This window comes from Physeter macrocephalus, chromosome 2 (assembly GCF_002837175.3).
Source record: "Physeter macrocephalus isolate SW-GA chromosome 2, ASM283717v5, whole genome shotgun sequence".
NCBI lineage: Eukaryota > Metazoa > Chordata > Mammalia > Artiodactyla > Physeteridae > Physeter > Physeter macrocephalus.
The window spans coordinates 103719772-103739782 of record NC_041215.1 but is presented as its reverse complement, the minus strand read 5'-3'; the positions used below and the strand labels follow the sequence as shown (position 1 = coordinate 103739782).

Below are 20011 nucleotides of genomic sequence, written 5' to 3'. Positions count from 1 at the left end.
TACCACTCTAAGTGCTCTACATTACATATACTATCTCACATAATTTCCCAACAATACTACTACTATCCCATTTTACATATGAGACAAGAAGTTAAGTAAGCATGCATACTATTTTAAAGCATAAATAAGAACAACATATATCATTCTACTGCAAGAGAATAATACATTTATTTTTAAAGGAAAAATAAAAGTATACTTTACCTCTTTGGCCACAAGTTCTTCCAATAGCTCAAACTTACTCTGTGACAGCAGCTTGGACACATGAGCAAAAGCCTTAAAAAAACAGTGGGGGGAGGGTAGTGATTATTACTTCAAGATATCATGTGAAATACCATACAACATACAACGCTCATACTTGAATGGCTAAGTATAACAAAGACTATTTTATGATAAAAGCAATAGACAATGTCAAACACTAGATATCGGAGTTAGGCATAACTCCTCCAAAGTTGGTTGACTCTTCTTTTCTCATATGGCCTTCCCACATGGACAGTAGTAAGTGAGCAGATTGCTAATTATGTATCTGCTCCAAGGACCTGGGAAAAGATTGCATGTGGTGTACATACTACGTCCTCAAAAAAATCTCCTATATATTTCCTTTTAAAATAATGATGAAGTAATCAACAATTGTGACTGTTATATGATCCTCCTCTTAATCATGAATACACAGCAGCACAACCTAGACGGTACTGGGAGTCTGGAGATCTGGGTTGCAGTTGTACCTCATTAAGATAGATAAGGCAGGTTTGGTAAAGCGGGAGAAAAGATAATGAGTTTGCACAATCTAATACAGTAGATCCCAACTTTGAAGTACGAGATCCTATTTTATTTATTTATTTTTTTATTATTTTTTTTTTACGAGATCCCATTTTAAAGTGGGAGGGACCCAACTGCAATCCTCCACATTCCTAGCAGTGAGGAATGGAATTGTGCATTAAGACTCTACCTGTCTTTGAGAAGCTTACAGTCTACTTGAGGAGGGAGCCAAGAAAACTGACAAGTTCAAAAATTATGACAGGAATAAGAACAGGATGATTTGGGAGCATACAGGTGAGCATTTAAGCTATCTGCGAGGAAAAGAGAGGGCTTCCTAAAGGAAGTAATATCTAAGGTGAAATTTCAAGAACTGGCAAGAGAAAGAGGATGCACAGGTGTGTCAGGCAGACAATACTCATAATTGTTATGGGCCGAATTGTGTTCCCCCAAATTCATACGTTGAAGCCCTAACTCCCAGTACCTCAGAAGGTAACTATATTTGGAGACAGGACCTTTAAAGAGGTGATGAAGTCAAATGACGGTGGGCCCTAATACAATCTGACTGGTGCTCTTACAAGAGGAAATCTGGATACACACAGAGATACTAGGGCACACATGCACAGAGGGGGAAAAAAACAACAACATGTGAGGACACAGCAAGAAGGCAATCATCTACAAGGAAAGGAAAGAGGCCTCAGAAGAAACCAACCAACAAGGTGCCAACGCCCTGTACTTGGACTTCTAACCTCCAGAATGTGAGAAAATAAAGTTCTGTGGTTTAAGCAACCCAGATTGAAGTATTTTGTTGTGGCAGCCCTAGCAATAATGGAGTTGAATTTTGAGGAAAAGCACACTTCCAAATGGATTCAAGGATCCCTTGCAAACACTTTAGAGGCTCTCAGGGTTCAGAAACACTGTATGTTTTAGTAAGCCTTTGTGTGCAGAAGATGGGTAAAATTTGTTAAGAAGAAACAAAGACCATAACCATCATGTTGAAACCCAGCCATGAGACTCTAGTTTGTGTGGCCAAAGAAGATCACACCTGTGCAAATTATCCTATAAGGTAATAATGAACCATTAGGAGGCTGCCCTGATAAGGCTTTGGGGATATAAGATTGCCTAACCTAAACAGGCTTCTAGAAAATAGCCCTCTTTTTCATAGAAAAGGCCAAAATATGCTAGCAAGATACAGGAAAACAGACAGTACATGGTTAGTGGTTTGAGGGCAGTAATAGGGAAGGTATCATGTCATATGTTCATATCAATGGAAAGTAGGGTTTGTGAAGCTAATAAAGCTGTTTAAGGATTGTATATCACCAGACCACCTATTCCTCTGGCTCACATGATGAATAAAAGCTTGCCTAGATTGGTATAAAATAAGCTACAGGATATATCGTATAACACAGGGAATATAGCCAATATTTTATAATAACTATAAATGGAGTGTAACCTTTAAAAATTGTGAATCACTACATTGTATACCTGTATTACATATATATATAAAATATATAATATTGTACATCAACATACTTCAAAAAATTTTTTTTAAATAATAAATTTTTTTTAAAAAAAGCTTGCCTAGATTGTACTTAACCATCTCAACTTCTAGTGACTCTGGAGGACCAAGACTGTTTATAGAGTGGGTTACAGGACAATGCACCTCAGCACTTGCTAGCTATGCATCCTTGAGCCAATCAAGTATGTTTCACCTTTTTAGAACTTGATTTTTATCATCTGAACTTGATTTTTATCATCTGAAATTAGACTAGAATAATGAGCACGAAGGTCCCTTTTTGTTTTATGTTCTATGATTAAAAAAGAAATATCTTAAAGAACATGATCTAATTGATAACTTGATATTCACATCCCAAGATAACATCTTATTGATAGGTTAGTCTAAGGAGAAAGGGCAAATTGAGCCCATGAGAGTAGATAATCTACCTAGTGTTTTTGCATCAGATTATTCCCAAGCCCTAGAATTACACCTATGCAAAGGAAGGTATAGTTGCCTTAAGAGATCTAGTAGGAAGAAGGTTTTTCAGCTATGTCCTTTTAAGTCGTATGTGTTGAAAAACTGGTTTGCTTGATCTGAAAGGTATGTTAAAGTAACCGCTGGTTTAATGGAATCACTAAATATTTGCCATGGATGACCCAACATTCTTTTTGGAAATCAGAATGGTTAAATGCACAAAAATTGACTTAGATGAGGTAAGACTGTATACAAACTGGCTGATGAAGGGGTGCAGATACTACTTAATAGCAAGGATGAGGGCTAAAATAGCTCACAGCTGGAGGACGTTTAGGATCAAAGAGTGACTAAAAAGCGTCCCATGCTCCTCTGTGTTCAGAGAAAACAGGGACTTAGGCTTGAATCCTGCCCATAGTGGGGAGATGACTTCCATTCCTTATTGACACAGAAATAAGCATGAGGTAGACAAGCTCAAGTCATCAGCAGAGTGGTGGAGAACAGTAGCATCATGCCCATTTGCCTCTGCATGGACAAAAGATTTTGAAAACTGACATGAGCAGAGGTTTAGCCCTTACAATGCTGTTAATCAAGCTTGCTCTTTACTTTTTAATTTTGTTATAAAAACATAAATCAGTCAGGAGTTGACTCGGGGAAGCAAAAGCAGGAGTTAATATTGACATTGATTATAAAGTTGAAACATTTAATTTATAACTGACAGGTCACATAAATAAATAGCAATGGCTGTGTTTATAGAAATAATCTGAAAAAAAGCTAGGATTAAATATATCAATACCAGCACACTATCAATATTGTCTTTTTCATTCTGCAGAAAATCACGTTCAGAAAAAATAAAGCCATGTAGCTTTTAAGTGGCAGAAACAGGCTTTGAATCCATTTCTGACTCAAAACCTGTAGAGAGTAGAAAAAGTAATTAAGGGACTTCACCTTGGCGTCTCCATCGAAACCCTATTTCTCGGCGACCTTGCAACAGAAGCAGAAGCTTACTTTAAATCAAGAAGTGGCCAGAGGGCTCTGTGTCTGGGTCACTACCCACATGTTATCATTTGAGACCCAGTGGAAACCTCACCGCTAAACACTTTTGCGTGTCTAATAGTTGAATGCATGAGAGGCGGAGAGATTATCTGTAGAGAAATAAACAAACCTGCTTCGCTCCTTCTGAGAATTCTGCGATGCTGAACTCTTGGTCGAAATAGGCCCAGATAAGGAAGGAGTAAATTCGAGTCCGAATCCAGCTGATGGGATTGGAGAACCCCAGGATGATCATCTTGGTTTTCTGGCGCTGCTGGGGCTGCTCCTCTGTGCTGTAGGTTCGCCGAGGGCAGGAAGGGAAAGCGGGAAGGGTTGCGGGGAGTCCCAGAGGGCTGAGCAGGGGACGCTGAGGAGCCCGAGCAGGCAGCGCCAAGGCCGCGGAGGCCCAAGAGACTCGAGGAAATGGGGCCGCTCCCGAGCCGAGGCGGCGGCGGCAGAAGCAGCAAAGTCCAGCCAACGGCGGCCACACGTCGGCCGAACCGGGAGTCCAGAGTCGGGCGGCCGAGCCCGGCAGAGGCCGAGAAAGCAGCAAGCGGGGTAAAAGACTGACGGCCAGCGCCATTTTTGTGACCTTTCACCCCTTGCCTGTGCAGTATGGAAACAAAGTCGGCGGGAAACCACCTCGGCGGGGCTCGGAGAAAGAGAGTGGAGAGTCAAGCTGGCCTGTTACTGCACCTCTGGTGAGTTCGCCACTTCCCTGCTCTCCAACACATGCCCGTCGGCCCTCAGCCCCGCGCTCGGAACCCGCCGCTCTCGCGACTCAGCCGGCCTTGTGGACCTTTTCTCTCCCGGACCTGTTTCCGGGCGGTCCGCGCGGTTGGAACGTGTTAGGGCCGAGGTTCCCAGTACTTGAAAGAGGACGGGCGTGAGCAACCATGGCCGGGCAGTGCTTCCCGGTACCCCGGCTCGAGGGCGTTTCGCAGGAGCAGTTCATGGAGCACCTCTATCCGCAGGTGAGGCCCTCTTGCGGGGCAGAACCGTGGGAAGCCGGTGGATACCAGTCCGTAGCGCCCCAGCGGCTCCGAATTGGTTTCTTGCGATCCAGGGTGTGGGAGGAGGTGGCTGTCGGCTGAAGGTGGCTGGTTGGCCCGGCGGCCAAGGGAGAGGGCACATGGGGGATGTTGACCGGCTCATCTGTTAAGTTTTCCGTTCCACGTTTCTGGGGAGCAGGTTGACGGCAGAGCGCTGGCTACGAGAAATATTTTGCCTAAGAAGCCCTGCTAGCTGCTTAGCGGCCTTGCGGGAGTCTGATTACGGACTACCGTTACCATGGCAACCCAGGGAGGGTTTTCCCCCCCGCCGCCCCGGTCTTCCATCGGGTTTCCTAAAATCTAGAGGAGGTTTCGCCCCCAACCCCAGCCAGTGGATTGAACGGCGCCTGTCAGTCTACGCGAGTTACTGGATCTGAAGAAGTTTTTCACTGCACTGAGCCAAAAGGGGAAGCAATGGGAATCCCCCGACAAACTTCCACTGGTCTTGGATTCTAACTAACATGGGTTCTAGTTCAGACGTTCGATTCTCTTATACGTATAATTCGAACCTTAGTTCTCAGAGAAAAATACTAATGGGGAAAAAAAAGTGTTTTTACTTGCCGTGCTTTGCAAGGGAATCCAGGCTTCAAAAAACTAAGAATAAAGAGGCCAGCAGATATTTACAGAAAAAAAAAATAACCCACAGGTTTACAGTTAGCCTGCTCATGATAAAGAACCCCCGCCCCCCCGGCAATTTTAGTTGATGTTTACACCTGTAAGGTGGTCATTGAGCTACAGTCCTGAGTATTACAAAAGTCAGGGATGAAGTTTTTTCTTTTAGGAGTTAGCAACCTATAGGGAGGATTCAAGCCTTAATTTATTTGGGAGACTAGTGCTAGATAGGTTGTTGTCCTCCCTACCCCACCGCAAGACACGTTAGTATAAGATGCCTTCAGGACAGTATTATGAAGACCAAATGATGTATGTATGTGGAAATGCTTTGGAAGATGAATAGCAAAAAGTGTTTTGTAATTTAGGCTTCCCAGAAAAGACATACAATATGTCACAAAGCATCACTAAGCTTCATAAAGTGGAAAATTACAAACAACACTCTGGTCACAATGTAATAAAACTAGAAATTAATAACTAAATTGCAAAACAAGACATTTTTACCTGAAAACACTAAAGAAAAGCTGTGAGGGGGTATAGTCTTATCAGATTTTTAAACATGTTTTAATATTTAATAGTGTGGTACGGGTGCATGAATAGACAGACCAGAGGAATAAAATAGAAAGTCTGGATGAAGATAGATGTGTGTACACACACACACAAGTATTTATCCAGGCTCTGGAGATATTTATATGTATATGGAAATTTAGCATGTGATGAACATGACATTTTAAAAATCACTGGGGCAAAGATGAACTTTTAAATAAATGGTGCTTGGACAAGTGGATGGTCACAGTCATTTAGAAAACGATAAAATTAGATTTATATCTGACACCGTACACAAGAGTGATCTCCAAATGGATCAGAGATCTAAATTAAAAAAAAGAAACTACATTAAGTACTAGAGGAAAACATGGGTAAATTTCTTTGCAATCTAGGTCTATGGAAGGGCTTTCTAACTATGACTCAGGTGTGATAAATGATTAAAATTGTACATAAAATACAAACTGGGAGAAAAATATTTGCAACATATATTTCATTAAAGGGCAGTAAAAGCCCATGTATGTAAAGAACTTTTAAAAATTAATGGGGGGAGGGCAAAAATCTGATTAAAAAATGAACAGTTGACAAAAAGATAAAAACGGCATCTAAACACGTGAAAAGATGTTCAGTTTTATTCATAAGAGAAATTAAACTGAGATACCATTTATCTATAATATTGGCAAAAATCAAAAGGCTTTAATAATAATATTCTTTGTGGGTCTGTGAAGAAACTGGTACTCTCACGTTTTATGCCAAGTAGTACAACCCTCATGGAGGGGAATTTGGCATATCTAACAAAACTATTCATGTGTTTACTTTATGATATAGCAATTCCTCTTTCGGAATTTACTCTGGGGATACATTTCCAACAGTATGAAAATTTCTAGTGTTTATTATGCTTGCGAATTATTACAAATAACCTAAAAACCTATGCATAGGAGACTGATTAAATTGTCCATTTACACTAAGGTGTACTAAGCTGTAAAAAAGAATGAGGGAAATAATCTGAACTGATAGTAGTGATTTCCAGGATATATTTTTAAATTTTTTTAAAAAAGCAAATTACAAAAACAATACATAATAAGACACTTTTTGTATAAAAAAGAAGGGGAAATAAGAAAGTATATATATTTTTGGTCACTATGCATAAAAGAAATACAGGGATGATAAGCCAGACATTAATGAGACTGTTTATCTATAGGGGATGAGTGATTACGAGGTGGGTGATTATAGATGCGGTGACCTTTTTTGTATAATTTTGACTATGGAGATCACGTTACTGTTTTATATTCTACCGTAATAATAATAATAAAATTAACAAGGATGAGGAATGGTTCAAAAAAAACCAACCAAACTCTAATATAGAATATAAAATTAACAAGTGAACCTAAGTAAGGGAGAGGAGGAGAAGTAACCTAAGTCACTTTTGAACACAGTACTTTGATTATATATCAGTCTAAAACCAAAAAGAACAGTAAACAATACTGAATTCTAGTTTGTAGACTTTTTTTTACAGTGGTATAACTTAGCAATTGCAAAAGCACTTATTGTGAATTCTGGGATTGTACAATTGATTAAACATTGAGGATGATAGGAACCAGGTTTCCCCACTAAGAGAAGGGAGTTTACAAATATATAAACAATGAATGTTAGAATAAATCTTGTGGTATAAATCAGAATTAAGTATTGTATTGGAGGTATCATGGTTCATTATACATTCATTAATTGTCTGTGTGTATAGTACATATTGAGAGAGAAAGATAAATAGATAAATAGATATAACTATATGCATGTGCAGAATATGTGTGTGTATATATATATTTGGGGAGGAGAGAGTGAGTATATACACACCTTCATGTGTTTCCTAGCTCTGTCCACTGAGAAGGCCTAGAAGTAATGACACACCAATAGTCATAAACACATTCAGCACCCAGATCATGGTTTCTAAACAGCATTCCCCACTAGAAGAAACCAGAGCTGCTTGAAGAAATGACTAGAGGGCTGGGACAGAGATGTAAAAGGATAGTGGATTGTGTTATTTTTCCATAAAGTAAGAAGTACTCAGGTAAAACGTCACAAGAGGCAGCTCGAAGGGACTCCTGCTGACCAAATCTGGGATAACTTGAGCATCAAAATTATATCAGTAGAATATAACTCAGTGAATAAAATAAGTGAATGGAGAAGTTAGAGCTGATTTTTACATTATAATACCAACTAGTACATGTAGAAAGTGTTGGAGTTTTTTTTTTAATCACGATTTTTACACTCATCGTAGCAATACTTGATTGAGGCAGGAATTACCAGTTGATCAAAATTAACATCATAAATCATAGGGACGATATCATGTGCTACCTGATGTATTGCACTGAGAAAGACACAGCATTGCTTTTGTGGTACATTCTTCCCAGAAATGAGTAACCTGAATCTAATCATGAAGAAACATCGGATAAACCCAAGTTGAAGGGCATTCTACAAAATAAGTAGCCTGTACTCAAATGTCAAGGTCATAGAAGAGAGTCTGAGGAACTGTTCCAGAGTAAGAGAGATAAAGTAATTAAATACAATGTGGCATCTCAGAAATAGGGAAAAAAATATAGAGGATATTATAAGGACAATTAGCAAAATTTGGATACAGACTGGATTAAAGTATTATATCAGTGTTAAATATAATTTTGATAATTATTCTGTTATATGAAAGAATGTCTTTGTTCTTAGAAAATATACTCAAGTTTTAGAGATAAAGGAGCATGTCAGCAACTTACACTGAACTAGTTTAGAAAAAATTAAATTACCTTTAATATGTTTCTCTCTGTACACATATAACAAGAGTGAGAGCAAATGGTAAAGTAAGTGGAGCAAAATGTTAAATTAACAACTAGTGACTCAGAGTAAATGGTATATGGGAGATCTTTGTAATGTTCTTACAAGTTTTCCGTAAGTTTAGAATGGTATCAAAATAAAAAGTTGCAAACAGTATTCGAGTATAAAGCACAAATTTTAATCAGTCTTATTTTTTTTCATAAATAACACTCTAGAGAATGCTTTAAATAATACTCAGATTTCTCGTTTCTGAGCTTAAGGTGGCACTTCTGTTTTGTTTGGTTTTGTTTTCCTAATGTTAAAATTTTGTTCTAACTGTATTACATGGGTCCTCTTCCTGTTTTAGTTACAGCATGAATTGTCAGAAGGTTTGATTTTGAGCATCTTGGGATAAAGAATCATTTCTTATTTGTTTTTATCCCTTTATTACCAAATACAGCTCCTGATACATTGTTGGTTTTCCCTAATTTTTGGTTGATTTTTTCCACACAGAGAAAACCTCTAGTGTTGGAAGGAATTGATTTGGGGACATGTACAAGCAAATGGACGGTGGATTACCTAAGCCAAATTGGAGGGAGGAAAGAGGTGAAGATTCATGTTGCTGCAGTTGCCCAGATGGACTTCATTAGTAAGAACTTTGTGTATAGGTATCTTCTTCTGAGGTTTACTCTGGGGATACACATAACTTTTTTTAAGCCTTTAAAATACTTTTGCATTATTATACAAAGACCATATGGCATTTTCTTTTTTGGCTAGTTTGATATAATTGTGGAGTAGCTTACTAATTTTTAAAGAATGGCTTTTAAAAGACAAGAATTCTGAGCTTACATAATTATACAAAGACATTTCCAAAGACCATTTTAAAAATATGGTGTATACCCAATACCTTCTGGAGTCATGGAAAGAGCAGAATTTCTGTAACTAAAGTTAGATTACATCTAAAGCTCGGTGTACTGTATTCATTCAATGCTTCATTAATTAGTTGATCCTCCCACATTAGTAATTGTTATCTAGAGTAATAAATTCTAAAGTTTTCCTTTATAACCTATTTTGATTTTTAAATGCCCTATTTTGGGAAGATTTTTAAATTCCAGATTGTTTTTAGCTAAGTATAAGCTCATGTTTTCTTTTTCTGCCCTCTCCAGAAATATAAGACAAGTGGTTGCTACGTTTGGTATAATCTTTTATCAACTTGGATAAATCAGGCTTAATTTTCTTTTTTGTCCAAATAATCTTAAATACTTTAAATGTCCCTCATGGTTGTCGTTTTATGCTTTGGAATGTCTTAAAAGTAAAAGATAGTTAAATGCAGAATATCTAAACTTGAAAACTTTAAAATGCTACAGTCTTAGAGATTTAATATGCTATTTATTCCCATGAATTTATTCCCTTGAGTTTCACTAAAAATGTTAAATTTAAAAACAAACAACTTTCAAATTCTGAGCACGTGCAGTTCCCAGCAAATTCAGTCTATTGAAAAACCATGTTGTTCACAAAAGACTGATTTTTAAAGAAAGGTGGCTTTCACTGTTCCTTCCAGAGTTTAAAGATGAGTTAAACAGAGCTTCTAATGTCCAGGGCCATTCTTTTCTCAGTAGAGTTTCCCAAGTTCATATAGCAGCTTGCCAAAGCATTTCTCGGTTTTTGATCCTTTGAATATTTGCCATTACAGTTTTGGTTTTTAATAGGCCATGGATTGAATTTAATTACCATAAATTTTTCCGAGTGTAAGAACTTTTCATTTTTTATTAAATCAAGAAAGTGCTGGAATGATGAGCATTTTTCAGCCTGCAGTTAACGATGTTTATTTTCCAGGGAGCCCAATGCTGTAACAAATGGGTATTGAAACTTCATCTTGGGTTGCCTTGATTTTATGTCATGTCCTATAAACTTTTCAAAACATGTTTTTGAAGCACATATATTATGTAATAGTTCCTATTCCAGCTTCCTCTAAGCCTTTCACTACAGCTACTAAGGAGTTGCAAGATTAGTTTCTTAGAGTAAGAAGGAAAATAGATTTAGTCATTTTTGTCAGTTATCAGAGAGTAGGAAAGAAGGGAGGCATCTAGACAAAAGACAGAGACTAGAAAGTAAGAAAACCTATGAACATATATAATTATTATCAGTTCAGTTTAAGGTTGCATTTCTGCTTTTTAAACATTTGAAGATAAATATGTTTCCAAGTCTTAGCTTTTACTTCTCTCCTCTTGGTAGCTCTAACTGTTCTTCCAGAGTCAGTATACTATAAAAAAGAAGAGCCTTGTGTAGTGAAAGGATATTGTTGGTATTCTTCTGGCCACAGATTTTTTTTTTTTTTTAAGTCTGAATCTTATATAAGCTTTGCTTCACTGCTTCTACCTATCACATCATCTGACTCCTATCATCATCCTACTCTCATTGTTTGTTATACTTTCATCATTCCTGATCTTGATTTTTGCGAAGCAGCCTTTCCAAAATGGGGAGCAGAACAGTAAAGATTTTTTTTCTTCTTTTTCTAAATGTTGGTAACTACTGCATGCAGCTGCATTATCATTGTTGTTTACCCCACCATCTGTCCTTTATTGAACACTTACTATATGTCAGGTACTGTGCATCCTAGATTATGTTACTCATTTAAACTTCTGTGAGGTAGATTTTTTAAATAATTATACAGATGAGGAAATGGAAGTTTAAAAACGTTAAATAACTTACTCAAGATTGTATAGCTCTAAATGATGGAACTAAGACTTATACCCAAATTTGCCTGACTCCACCATGTCCTAATAATCCTAACCCCTCTTTGATACTACCTCCCTTACTGGTCTGTACGTCAGTCCAGACAAGTGGAACTTCTATAGCAGATGCCCTTCTTATTGAAACATGCATAGGATACATAAGACCTTAAGGCCAAGGAACTTAACAATTCATACACGTCATTTCCTCTTCTCTCAGATTAGTTTCTATAGAAGCTCTGACAGGTACTACGACCTAAAGGAGAAGGTTGCTGGGGGCACCTGAGTTCTGTTTCTCAGGACTGAGCTACTCTATCTGGCCTCTTCTTGTAAAGTTCTTGGGTTCTCTCTAGTAAAAAAGCTAAGCCTTAGCAACTGCACCAATTTCAGAGGTAGTTTTGGCCCAGAGAGGCTTCCACATTGTTCCCAAACTCTTCAAAGATGCTTTGGTAGGAATGAAGAGTGTATAGTGAGGTCAGAGATGGAAAACATTGAACAAATAAATTTGTTGATATTATTAGCCAAAGCTATAGTAGGAGATTGGTCTGAGTAGATGACAGACTCCTTTCTTCTCTCTTGGAGTGCTCACTCTACATAATTATCAGCAGTGTGTCCTCAAATTCTGATTGACACCTGCTAGTCCATAATCTGGCATTAGACCCACTTACCTTTGCAAAAGGATACAAGGCAGGAAACAGTATTCCAGCAGGATAGAATCAGTGGGAGTCCTTATACCAATCCAGAAGCCATTTTTTGGCTCACCAAGTGACAGCTTACTTGTAAGGGAACAAGACTGACTAGAGGTGGATGCAGAGACACCCTAGCTTAGTTAAGCCACTAGCCAGCAGCATGAAATGGCTCATGACCTTGGCTTCTCACTTCCTCCAAGGAACATACTCAGTTACCGAGTTACACTGCACACAGAGAAGCCAAGTCCTCTGCTTCCTAACAAGTGGTTATAGTCCACTCACCATCCTTCTAGTCTAGACATAATAAATAAAGGGTCTTTTTATTTTTATTTTTTTTGGCTGTGCTGCACAGCATGCCAGATCTTAGTTCCCTGATTAGGGATTGAACCTGTGTCCCCTGCAGGGGAAGTGTGGAGTCCTAACCACTGGGCCGCCAGGGGATTCCCAAAGGGTCATTTTTTACAATAAATAATGTTACCTGTTCTAACAGCTGACATTCTACATTTATCTTAACCCAGTGTGTTTCTAGGAAAACATTGCAAGGTCATCTTCTTACAAGGAAATCTTACCTCCCCAGTACAGATATCAAGTGGAAAGATATTTGGTAATAAGAGTGAAAGATTACAACTCTTAATCAGAGGTGTGGAGGATGGAGTACAGTGACCCAGATGCTTTTGAAGTCATTGTCTCGATGTTCCTGATAAGGTATCATCTGCAGATAGGGGGCAGTACATTTGATTCTAGAAGATTGAATGGATAGGATGTGACGCAGAGAAAAGATAGCCCTTCAGGCTCAAGAGCGTGAGGTAAAGGAAACAAACTTTGCTTCTGCAGTGTTCAGCCCTGTTCACCAGGATGGAAGGAGACAGGCATTTGGGCAGAAATATTTAAGAAGAATAAAATTTGGTCACTTCACTGGAATTCCTGAGCTATTCCTCAGAAGCCTGAAACGATAGAGCGTGGTACAGGAGGATGAGAGCAGTTTTGTGTGCTAGTGCCAGAAGGCAGGTAGGTTGGTGAGAAGCAGAGGGGCTTTGTCTTCATTGGACTGTTTGCTTGTTGTCTCTTCCGAAGTAGCATTGGTATTGATAGCTTGCCCCATTCATCACAAGACTTGTTTTGCCAGGACACTTGAAAATTAGTAGCAATAAAAGCTTGAAAGTTGGTGTATTTCCAAAGATACCATATATACCATAGAACCGGAAACACTTTTCTTAACAGCAACTTGTAATAGGAGTATATTGATATGAGAAGGATCCATCTGTACTGTAGATCTATTTGAAATCAAAATTTCAGACAACCTAGGTCAAATAAGCTCAATGCTAAATGAATTTTGAAAATTTAGAATTCCACATAATAGGTTATAATAAAAATTATGGATATTGTAAAACAAGATAGATCAAACTCCAACAAGCAGTGTGTGTATATATATATATATATATATATATATATATATATACATACACACACATATATATATATATATATAGTGACGAGTATTACTAGATGATTTATTGTTACTAAGTCCAAGGATTCTTTTGTGTTTATTTCAGAACTTTACCTTTTGGCAAGCTGGTTCAGAGGGCAGCTGAAGAAAAGCATAAGGAATTCTTTATTTCAGAGGTAATTGCTTTTAACACATTTTCTTAAGAAAGCATTAATATGTAAATACTAAATTATTTTCTTATAAAAGAATATTAGATATGTAAGAACTATAGCCTTCCATATATCCTAGCTGTGTTATTTATTAGGTCTCAAACCTTGTCCAAATTATCTTTCTGTGCCTCAGTGTTCTTATCTATGAAATAGGAATAATAACGGTACCTATTTCATAAGGTTTTTGTGACAGTTAACTAAATAAAATCTATACAGTACTTAGCACAGTGCCTGACACGTAGGAACCACTCACTAAATGTTAGCTATTAATATTACTTCCTCTGAAAATGCTTTGGTCTGATATGCCAAGTTCAAATGCTAATGGAGAACTTTATTTTCATATCTTACTATTTAGACTATTTCTATATTTTATTACTGTTATTATCAATGTCATTTCTATTGTGTGTATTTAATATTTGTTCAGGATTAAATGCAGAAGAATTCTACGTATTTACATTATAATCCAGCTTTAAATAATTCAATTTAAATGTCTTGAGATAAGGCATTGAGGCTTTTATAAATACATTAAAAAAAATTTACTCTGTTATCTCAAAAGCACATTTGAAAAATAAACTGCTTTTTAAGCTTTGAAGAAAGCTATTGTCTGCATCTGAGCCAGCTGGGCTGCTGGTCAGTTTGGTGGTAAAAAGTGTTGTGTTTTCACAGTTCTCTCATCGGGTGATGTTTACACTAGATCCACCAGTATCCCTACAAACTACAGAAATCTGTATTCTATAGTATGACTAGAATATCTACTAAAACTGAATTCATTAGCTGTACCTGAAAAATGTTTTTTAACTTTACAGCCATGCTTTAACATACATCTTCAGTTGTCCTTTGGTAGCAGTCCTTTCCTGTCCAAGGGTAATGAGTGGCACAGATGTAAATAGCCATGAAATGTCAAGTGACGTAAGAAACAGAGACAAGATAAAGGGATTAAAGTCTAAAAATTAGGGTGAGTGTGTAAGTAAGCTGAATATGGACTATTAGTTCAGTTCTCTAGGAAGCATATGCTGAGATGGAATTAGGACTGCAAAAGATTTATTGGGAAGTAATACCTGTGAAAGGAAAGGAGAGGATTGGGTAGAGGGTGCCATCAGACGGTGATACAGAGCTGACAGTCTCTGCCAGCTCGGTGTGGAACTCCTGAGCGAAGACGACCTCTAAACATTGGGTAGCAATGTTTAGGCCTTTTACCATCTTGCTTAGTCCTTGGCTGGGGCTACCCCACGAAGAGCATGACCTTTAGTTCAAAGGGTGAGGTGGAGCTGCAGGAGTTAACAGCTGGCAGCTGTAACTTAATCACACTCCTTGCAAGTAAGTTATGAATCCTTTCTTGAAGGGGGTCTGCGGTGCATCTCTGTACCTGCCACATGAATTTACCTTTTAAATCCTGAAACACTAGAACTGGTAGAAACTCTTAGAATTTTAAAGAACATACTTGGAAATCTATTTAGCCAATAATAAATTTATGGAACTTATCTGATATGGTACTAGTTAAAATTTTAAAAACAGTGAACCTAGGAGTTTAGTAAAATTTATGAACAGAGATGTATAATATATTGTTAGGGTAAATAAGATATATTTTGAAGTTTGTGTTATAATGGTCAATGTAAGTATAAAAGAGGCAGAATTCTTGAGTTGGGTTGCCCCTGTGCTTGACCTGATATATCTCAGTTCTCTAATTATTACAGGAAATGCAGGCAGTACAGTGCTTCATAATTCAAATAGTTCCCTATTAGAGCTACTCAGTGAAGTTATAATTGACAATTTTTTAAAGCATCAACTTAAACTTATTACTATGAAATGACATATTTCTAATTCGTACATGAGCTGACTCTTAAGGATTTGGGTTGAGAATTATATGATTAGCGATAAACTTAGCTTTATAAAATGCAATGTTTCAGATTTTTAAAAAATTATTTTTAAAAGTATAAAGTATTTTATTTATCTTCTATTCTACATTTATATTATATTAGTTTGTCATTGGCCCTTAGCAATGCTCTGAGATCATATGTGCTATACAAATGGGAGTTCTTTTAAATCTTAAGACACTGTTAAGATTGTAAATAATTTGGAGTGTAAAGTCTAAATTAAGCATTGTGGCTTTAGATGTGGTATGTGTGTGTCGCCTTTAGTATTTACTTAATGTTTTGTGGATCCTGTCGTTATTACAAGCGGCATATAGAGACATTTCTTCATACAGCCACCAGAGAGCATTAGTAGAAAGGGTAAGAAAATGGAACTTTTTCAAAATTGGCTTAAGAGGGTTAGCTTTTCAGATTCATTTCCTTCCATCTTTACTTTCTAATATTTTTAAGTGCATATTGATGTTGTTTTTCTTTGGGATGTTTAAGGATGAGAAGTACTACCTACGATCACTTGGAGAAGACCCTAGAAAGGTAAGAATTCTGAATGTAACAAGTTGTCTAATCTCTCCACAATTAAGAAATCTGTTCTACTGTATATTTTACAGATGACCATTCAGCTAATAAAATATAATCTAAAATAATTATAAAAATCCTGGATAGTTCATACATATGTATTCAGAATCAAATTTATATGGACACAGTGTTAAGGAGTGGTCCCTAAAATGATCAAGTCAGATTCTATTTTTTCTCTTTATGGCACTATTATTTCTTTACCTTCTTTTATTCTTCTCCCTTAGTAGTACCCACAGGTTTTATGTAATTGATAACATTCAAGTTGATGACTCCTAAACTTAAATATTAGAGTAGATGGCAATTGTATGATTCTTGCTTAAAGTAGGAAGAACTTTTCTGTTAGTGAAGCATATTAAGCTTAACAATAGTGACATTGTTGAATGTCTTGGTACATAGTCTGTCATTCCTTCAGTTGAAAGATCATGCGTTGGCTATGGTCACATCCTAGTATTTTGAAGCAGTGAGCAGAGTTTTGCCCCATTCCTCTTTATTATCATGGGCTCTGATGGCAGCCTTAGATAAAATAAGCATTATGCCAATATTGTGTGTATTATTAAAATTCTCATTATGTTTCTCTCAATGCAGGATGTTGCAGATATCAGAAAGCAGTTTCCTTTATTGGAAGGAGATATTAAGTTTCCAAAATTCTTCAAAGAAGAGCAGTTCTTTTCCAGTGTTTTTCGAATTAGCTCACCAGGGTTACAACTTTGGACCCACTATGATGTATGCTACATAAATGAGAAATCTAAAACTACAGTAGCTCTTTAGAATTTATGGACTTAACATTCACAGTTTCAACTTTCTGGAGGTTACCCCAAAGATCTTTGACATGTAATTTGCTGAAGCATGAGGTTTGAAAACAGGTGCTCTGCAAGGCAGTGGTATGGGAGTGAATTATTTTAGTTAATTCCAAAGCCTAGTTAGTTTCTTATATTTGCATTTCTCTGTGGTCTTATTCTTGGTTCCTCATTATATATATATATACTTAGTTTTTTGAAGTGTTTTTTTTTTACATGTGAAAAGTGGACACCAGATGAGGGGGAAAGCTGCGAAAGTGGGAAAAATGTTAAGGTTGTAGTATGAGGATGTTGAAGTGATACATGACTAGATGAAACCATTGTTGAGGAGAAAGGCAGAAGTTTGTGGAGAGCCATTTCCAATTATAAGAGTTTGGGGACAGCTGAAGGTCTTAGGCTATATTATCCCTTGAGAATGTCAAGTGTCTACTGTATTTATTGAGCAGCAAGATGTGTAGAGTATTGATCTTGATCATTTATTCTATGGTGTTACAATTTTATTTGCTTAAACATATGTATATAAGTATCTAAAAATATTAAAAATCTAGTTTTGTGTTTGGTTTGGTGTTGGGTGGAGAAATTTAGAAAGCTTAAAGCAATACCTAATTGCTTTACCACTAACCCCTAAAGGGTTAGTGGTAAAAGGAGAAATGCTTAGGTAGAAGTGATATGTACTCAATAAATAATCATGAATATATCTTGCTTAGTATATATTTTAATTCCTTAGCTGAGAATTATGTAGCTCTGCCTTTTAACATTTTTCAAAATTTGTACTAATGTAGTGTACCCTTACAAACATGGGAAAAGTCAGGATTGCTCCATTATTAATAGGTTCATCAAGAAAATTTGCCAAGTTATAGTCCTATAGAAATAATTTGGAAATCAAGATACATACCTATAACCAAATTATGGTTGGCCATATAGTAAAAGAGTTTAGCAGTAGTTGCAGTAGTACCATGTATTTTCCCAACACCTGATTTTCCTAAGTGCTTTCAACCTGTTGTCTAATTTTGGCCTTATAGCATTCCTTGACAGATAAGTAAAATAGATACTTACCAAGGGGAGCCTCAAATAGGTGTAACTATACTTGCTGTCAGAATGGTGGGGCAAAGGCAAATAGTTTTCTGACTTCAGATTTCCTAATAGCTTGCCAGTCCTTCCCATTTTAAGATAGTGTTGGAGATATAATGACACAGTTGTGTAACACAACTGTTTTCCTTGTTAGATTAGAATATTACTATAAGATTTAGGTAATGTGAGTCAAGCTTTATTAAAGGATAGGATTTACGGTTAACTGTTTGGAATACCATTGGTTCTGTGTATTTGAATTTTAGATACTGCTTATTCATAAGTTTTTATTCGTCTTCAGGTAATGGATAACTTCTTAATACAAGTGACAGGAAAAAAGCGTGTTGTACTATTCAGTCCTCGAGATGCCCAATATTTATATTTATCAGGTACTTTTTTTTTTTTAAGTTTAAATTTCTTAAGTTTTATTTATTCAGTTAGTTTTTTTTTTTAATCTCTTCATTCTCATAGAAAAACTTTGTAGGGCTTCTTCCTAATTATGATGTATTGTATTCTCCGTTGTGTACGTGTATACATGTGATGATAGGCAATATGAAGAATGAGATTTTCAGATTATCTTAATTATATTACATGGAAGTCAATGGTTATAAATAAAGGATGGTTTATTGAAAATTGTCTTAGGTTTCAGGAGAATAGTAATCATTCTCACATTGTGAGTACACAAAAGTAGTTGTACAGGAAAAAAATTAATTTTCAAATTTATATTTGTGGTTACTTTTTAAAAAAAATGCTAACTGCTCAATCTATATTATCCTTTTTTGGAACTTTTCAGGTACTAAATCAGAAGTACTGAATGTAGATAACCCAGACTTAGCTAAATATCCACTGTTTACCAAGGCTAGACGGTATGAATGTTCCCTTAAAGCTGGAGATGTATTATTCATTCCTGGTAAGATTTCTAGACTTCAGTAATTTGCTGTTTATAATATTTGTACTGTGTCATCCATCCATTATATGATTATTTTAGTAAAAAAATTTGTTAGATGTATCCTGTCATATACAAGATGATTTTTATACACAGATGTTTGTGTGTTTAAAGTATGCTTAGACAAATTCTTACAATATTAACAATCTTGTTTTCAAAGGCAACCTATAAATATAATATTATTATACTCTAAGTTCTTTTATTAAAGGATATTAAACAAGATACTTTATATCTGGGAGAAGATTATACCTCATTGTACTTTTAAAATCATTTTGTTTCTAAAATATTAACATGTTTTAGAACTGTCACTTAAGTATTTACCAAGAAATAGTAAATATATTTCAAAGCCAAGAGAGATTAGAGATTTTATTAAATATCAAAATGTTACAGTCTTAATACCTATGATATCTTTTGTGTGCATTATTTTTCTAGTCTGAATTAGTGTCACTTAATTTTTTTGAACAGTAAATAGGCATTAGTTATTGTTAGTAACCAGTGATATAATTAACATCTGTAATTATTATGTAAAACTGAATACCTGAAGATTATAAAATCATAATTAAGATTAAAGGGATGCATTAATAAATTCTATTTATATAGTTTTATTTTCCATATCTAAGTTAATATGTTTATAATAATAACTTTTCAGTGATAATAAAATTAAGTTAAAAAGTATTAATAATAATATGATGATCTCATTTGGGACTAGATTATAAATTCTTTGAGGACAAGGAACCATGTTTTGTTAATCTTTGTATTGTCCTGATAAAATGTCCTTCACATAATTGTGTATAAAAATTTGATACCTTGACTTCTTAATCTTCACTGAAAACAACCAGCACATTTTTTTTTTAACATCTTTATTGGAGTATAATTGCTTTACAATGGTGTGTTAGTTTCTGCTGTATAACAAAGTGAATCA

General features: G+C 36.1%; 2 protein-coding genes across 3 annotated transcripts in view; one reads left to right on the top strand and one right to left on the bottom strand.

Annotated features, from left to right (window-relative positions):
* The window catches only part of MAIP1 (matrix AAA peptidase interacting protein 1), a 9115-nt gene extending 4690 nt beyond the window's left edge, over positions 1–4425 (bottom strand). Inside the window, exons 1-2 of the mRNA XM_007126113.4 lie at positions 3888–4425; positions 202–273 (exon numbers count right to left, since the gene is read on the bottom strand). Of these exons, the coding sequence (XP_007126175.1) occupies positions 202–273; positions 3888–4337 (522 nt within the window). The 5' untranslated portion in view covers positions 4338–4425. The remainder of the gene's footprint in view (positions 1–201; positions 274–3887) is intronic.
* Positions 4426–4565: 140 nt separating this feature from the next.
* Positions 4566–20011, top strand: part of TYW5 (tRNA-yW synthesizing protein 5) — a 19040-nt gene continuing 3594 nt past the window's right edge. The window contains exons 1-7 of one of the 2 annotated variants that reach the window (XM_007126115.4): positions 4566–4728; positions 9271–9425; positions 13732–13801; positions 16192–16236; positions 16864–17001; positions 18445–18532; positions 18937–19053. In XM_007126115.4, coding sequence (XP_007126177.1) covers positions 4651–4728; positions 9271–9425; positions 13732–13801; positions 16192–16236; positions 16864–17001; positions 18445–18532; positions 18937–19053 — 691 coding nt within the window. In that variant the 5' untranslated portion in view covers positions 4566–4650. The remainder of the gene's footprint in view (positions 4729–9270; positions 9426–13731; positions 13802–16191; positions 16237–16863; positions 17002–18444; positions 18533–18936; positions 19054–20011) is intronic. The other variant, XM_007126116.4, reaches the window with a different exon arrangement.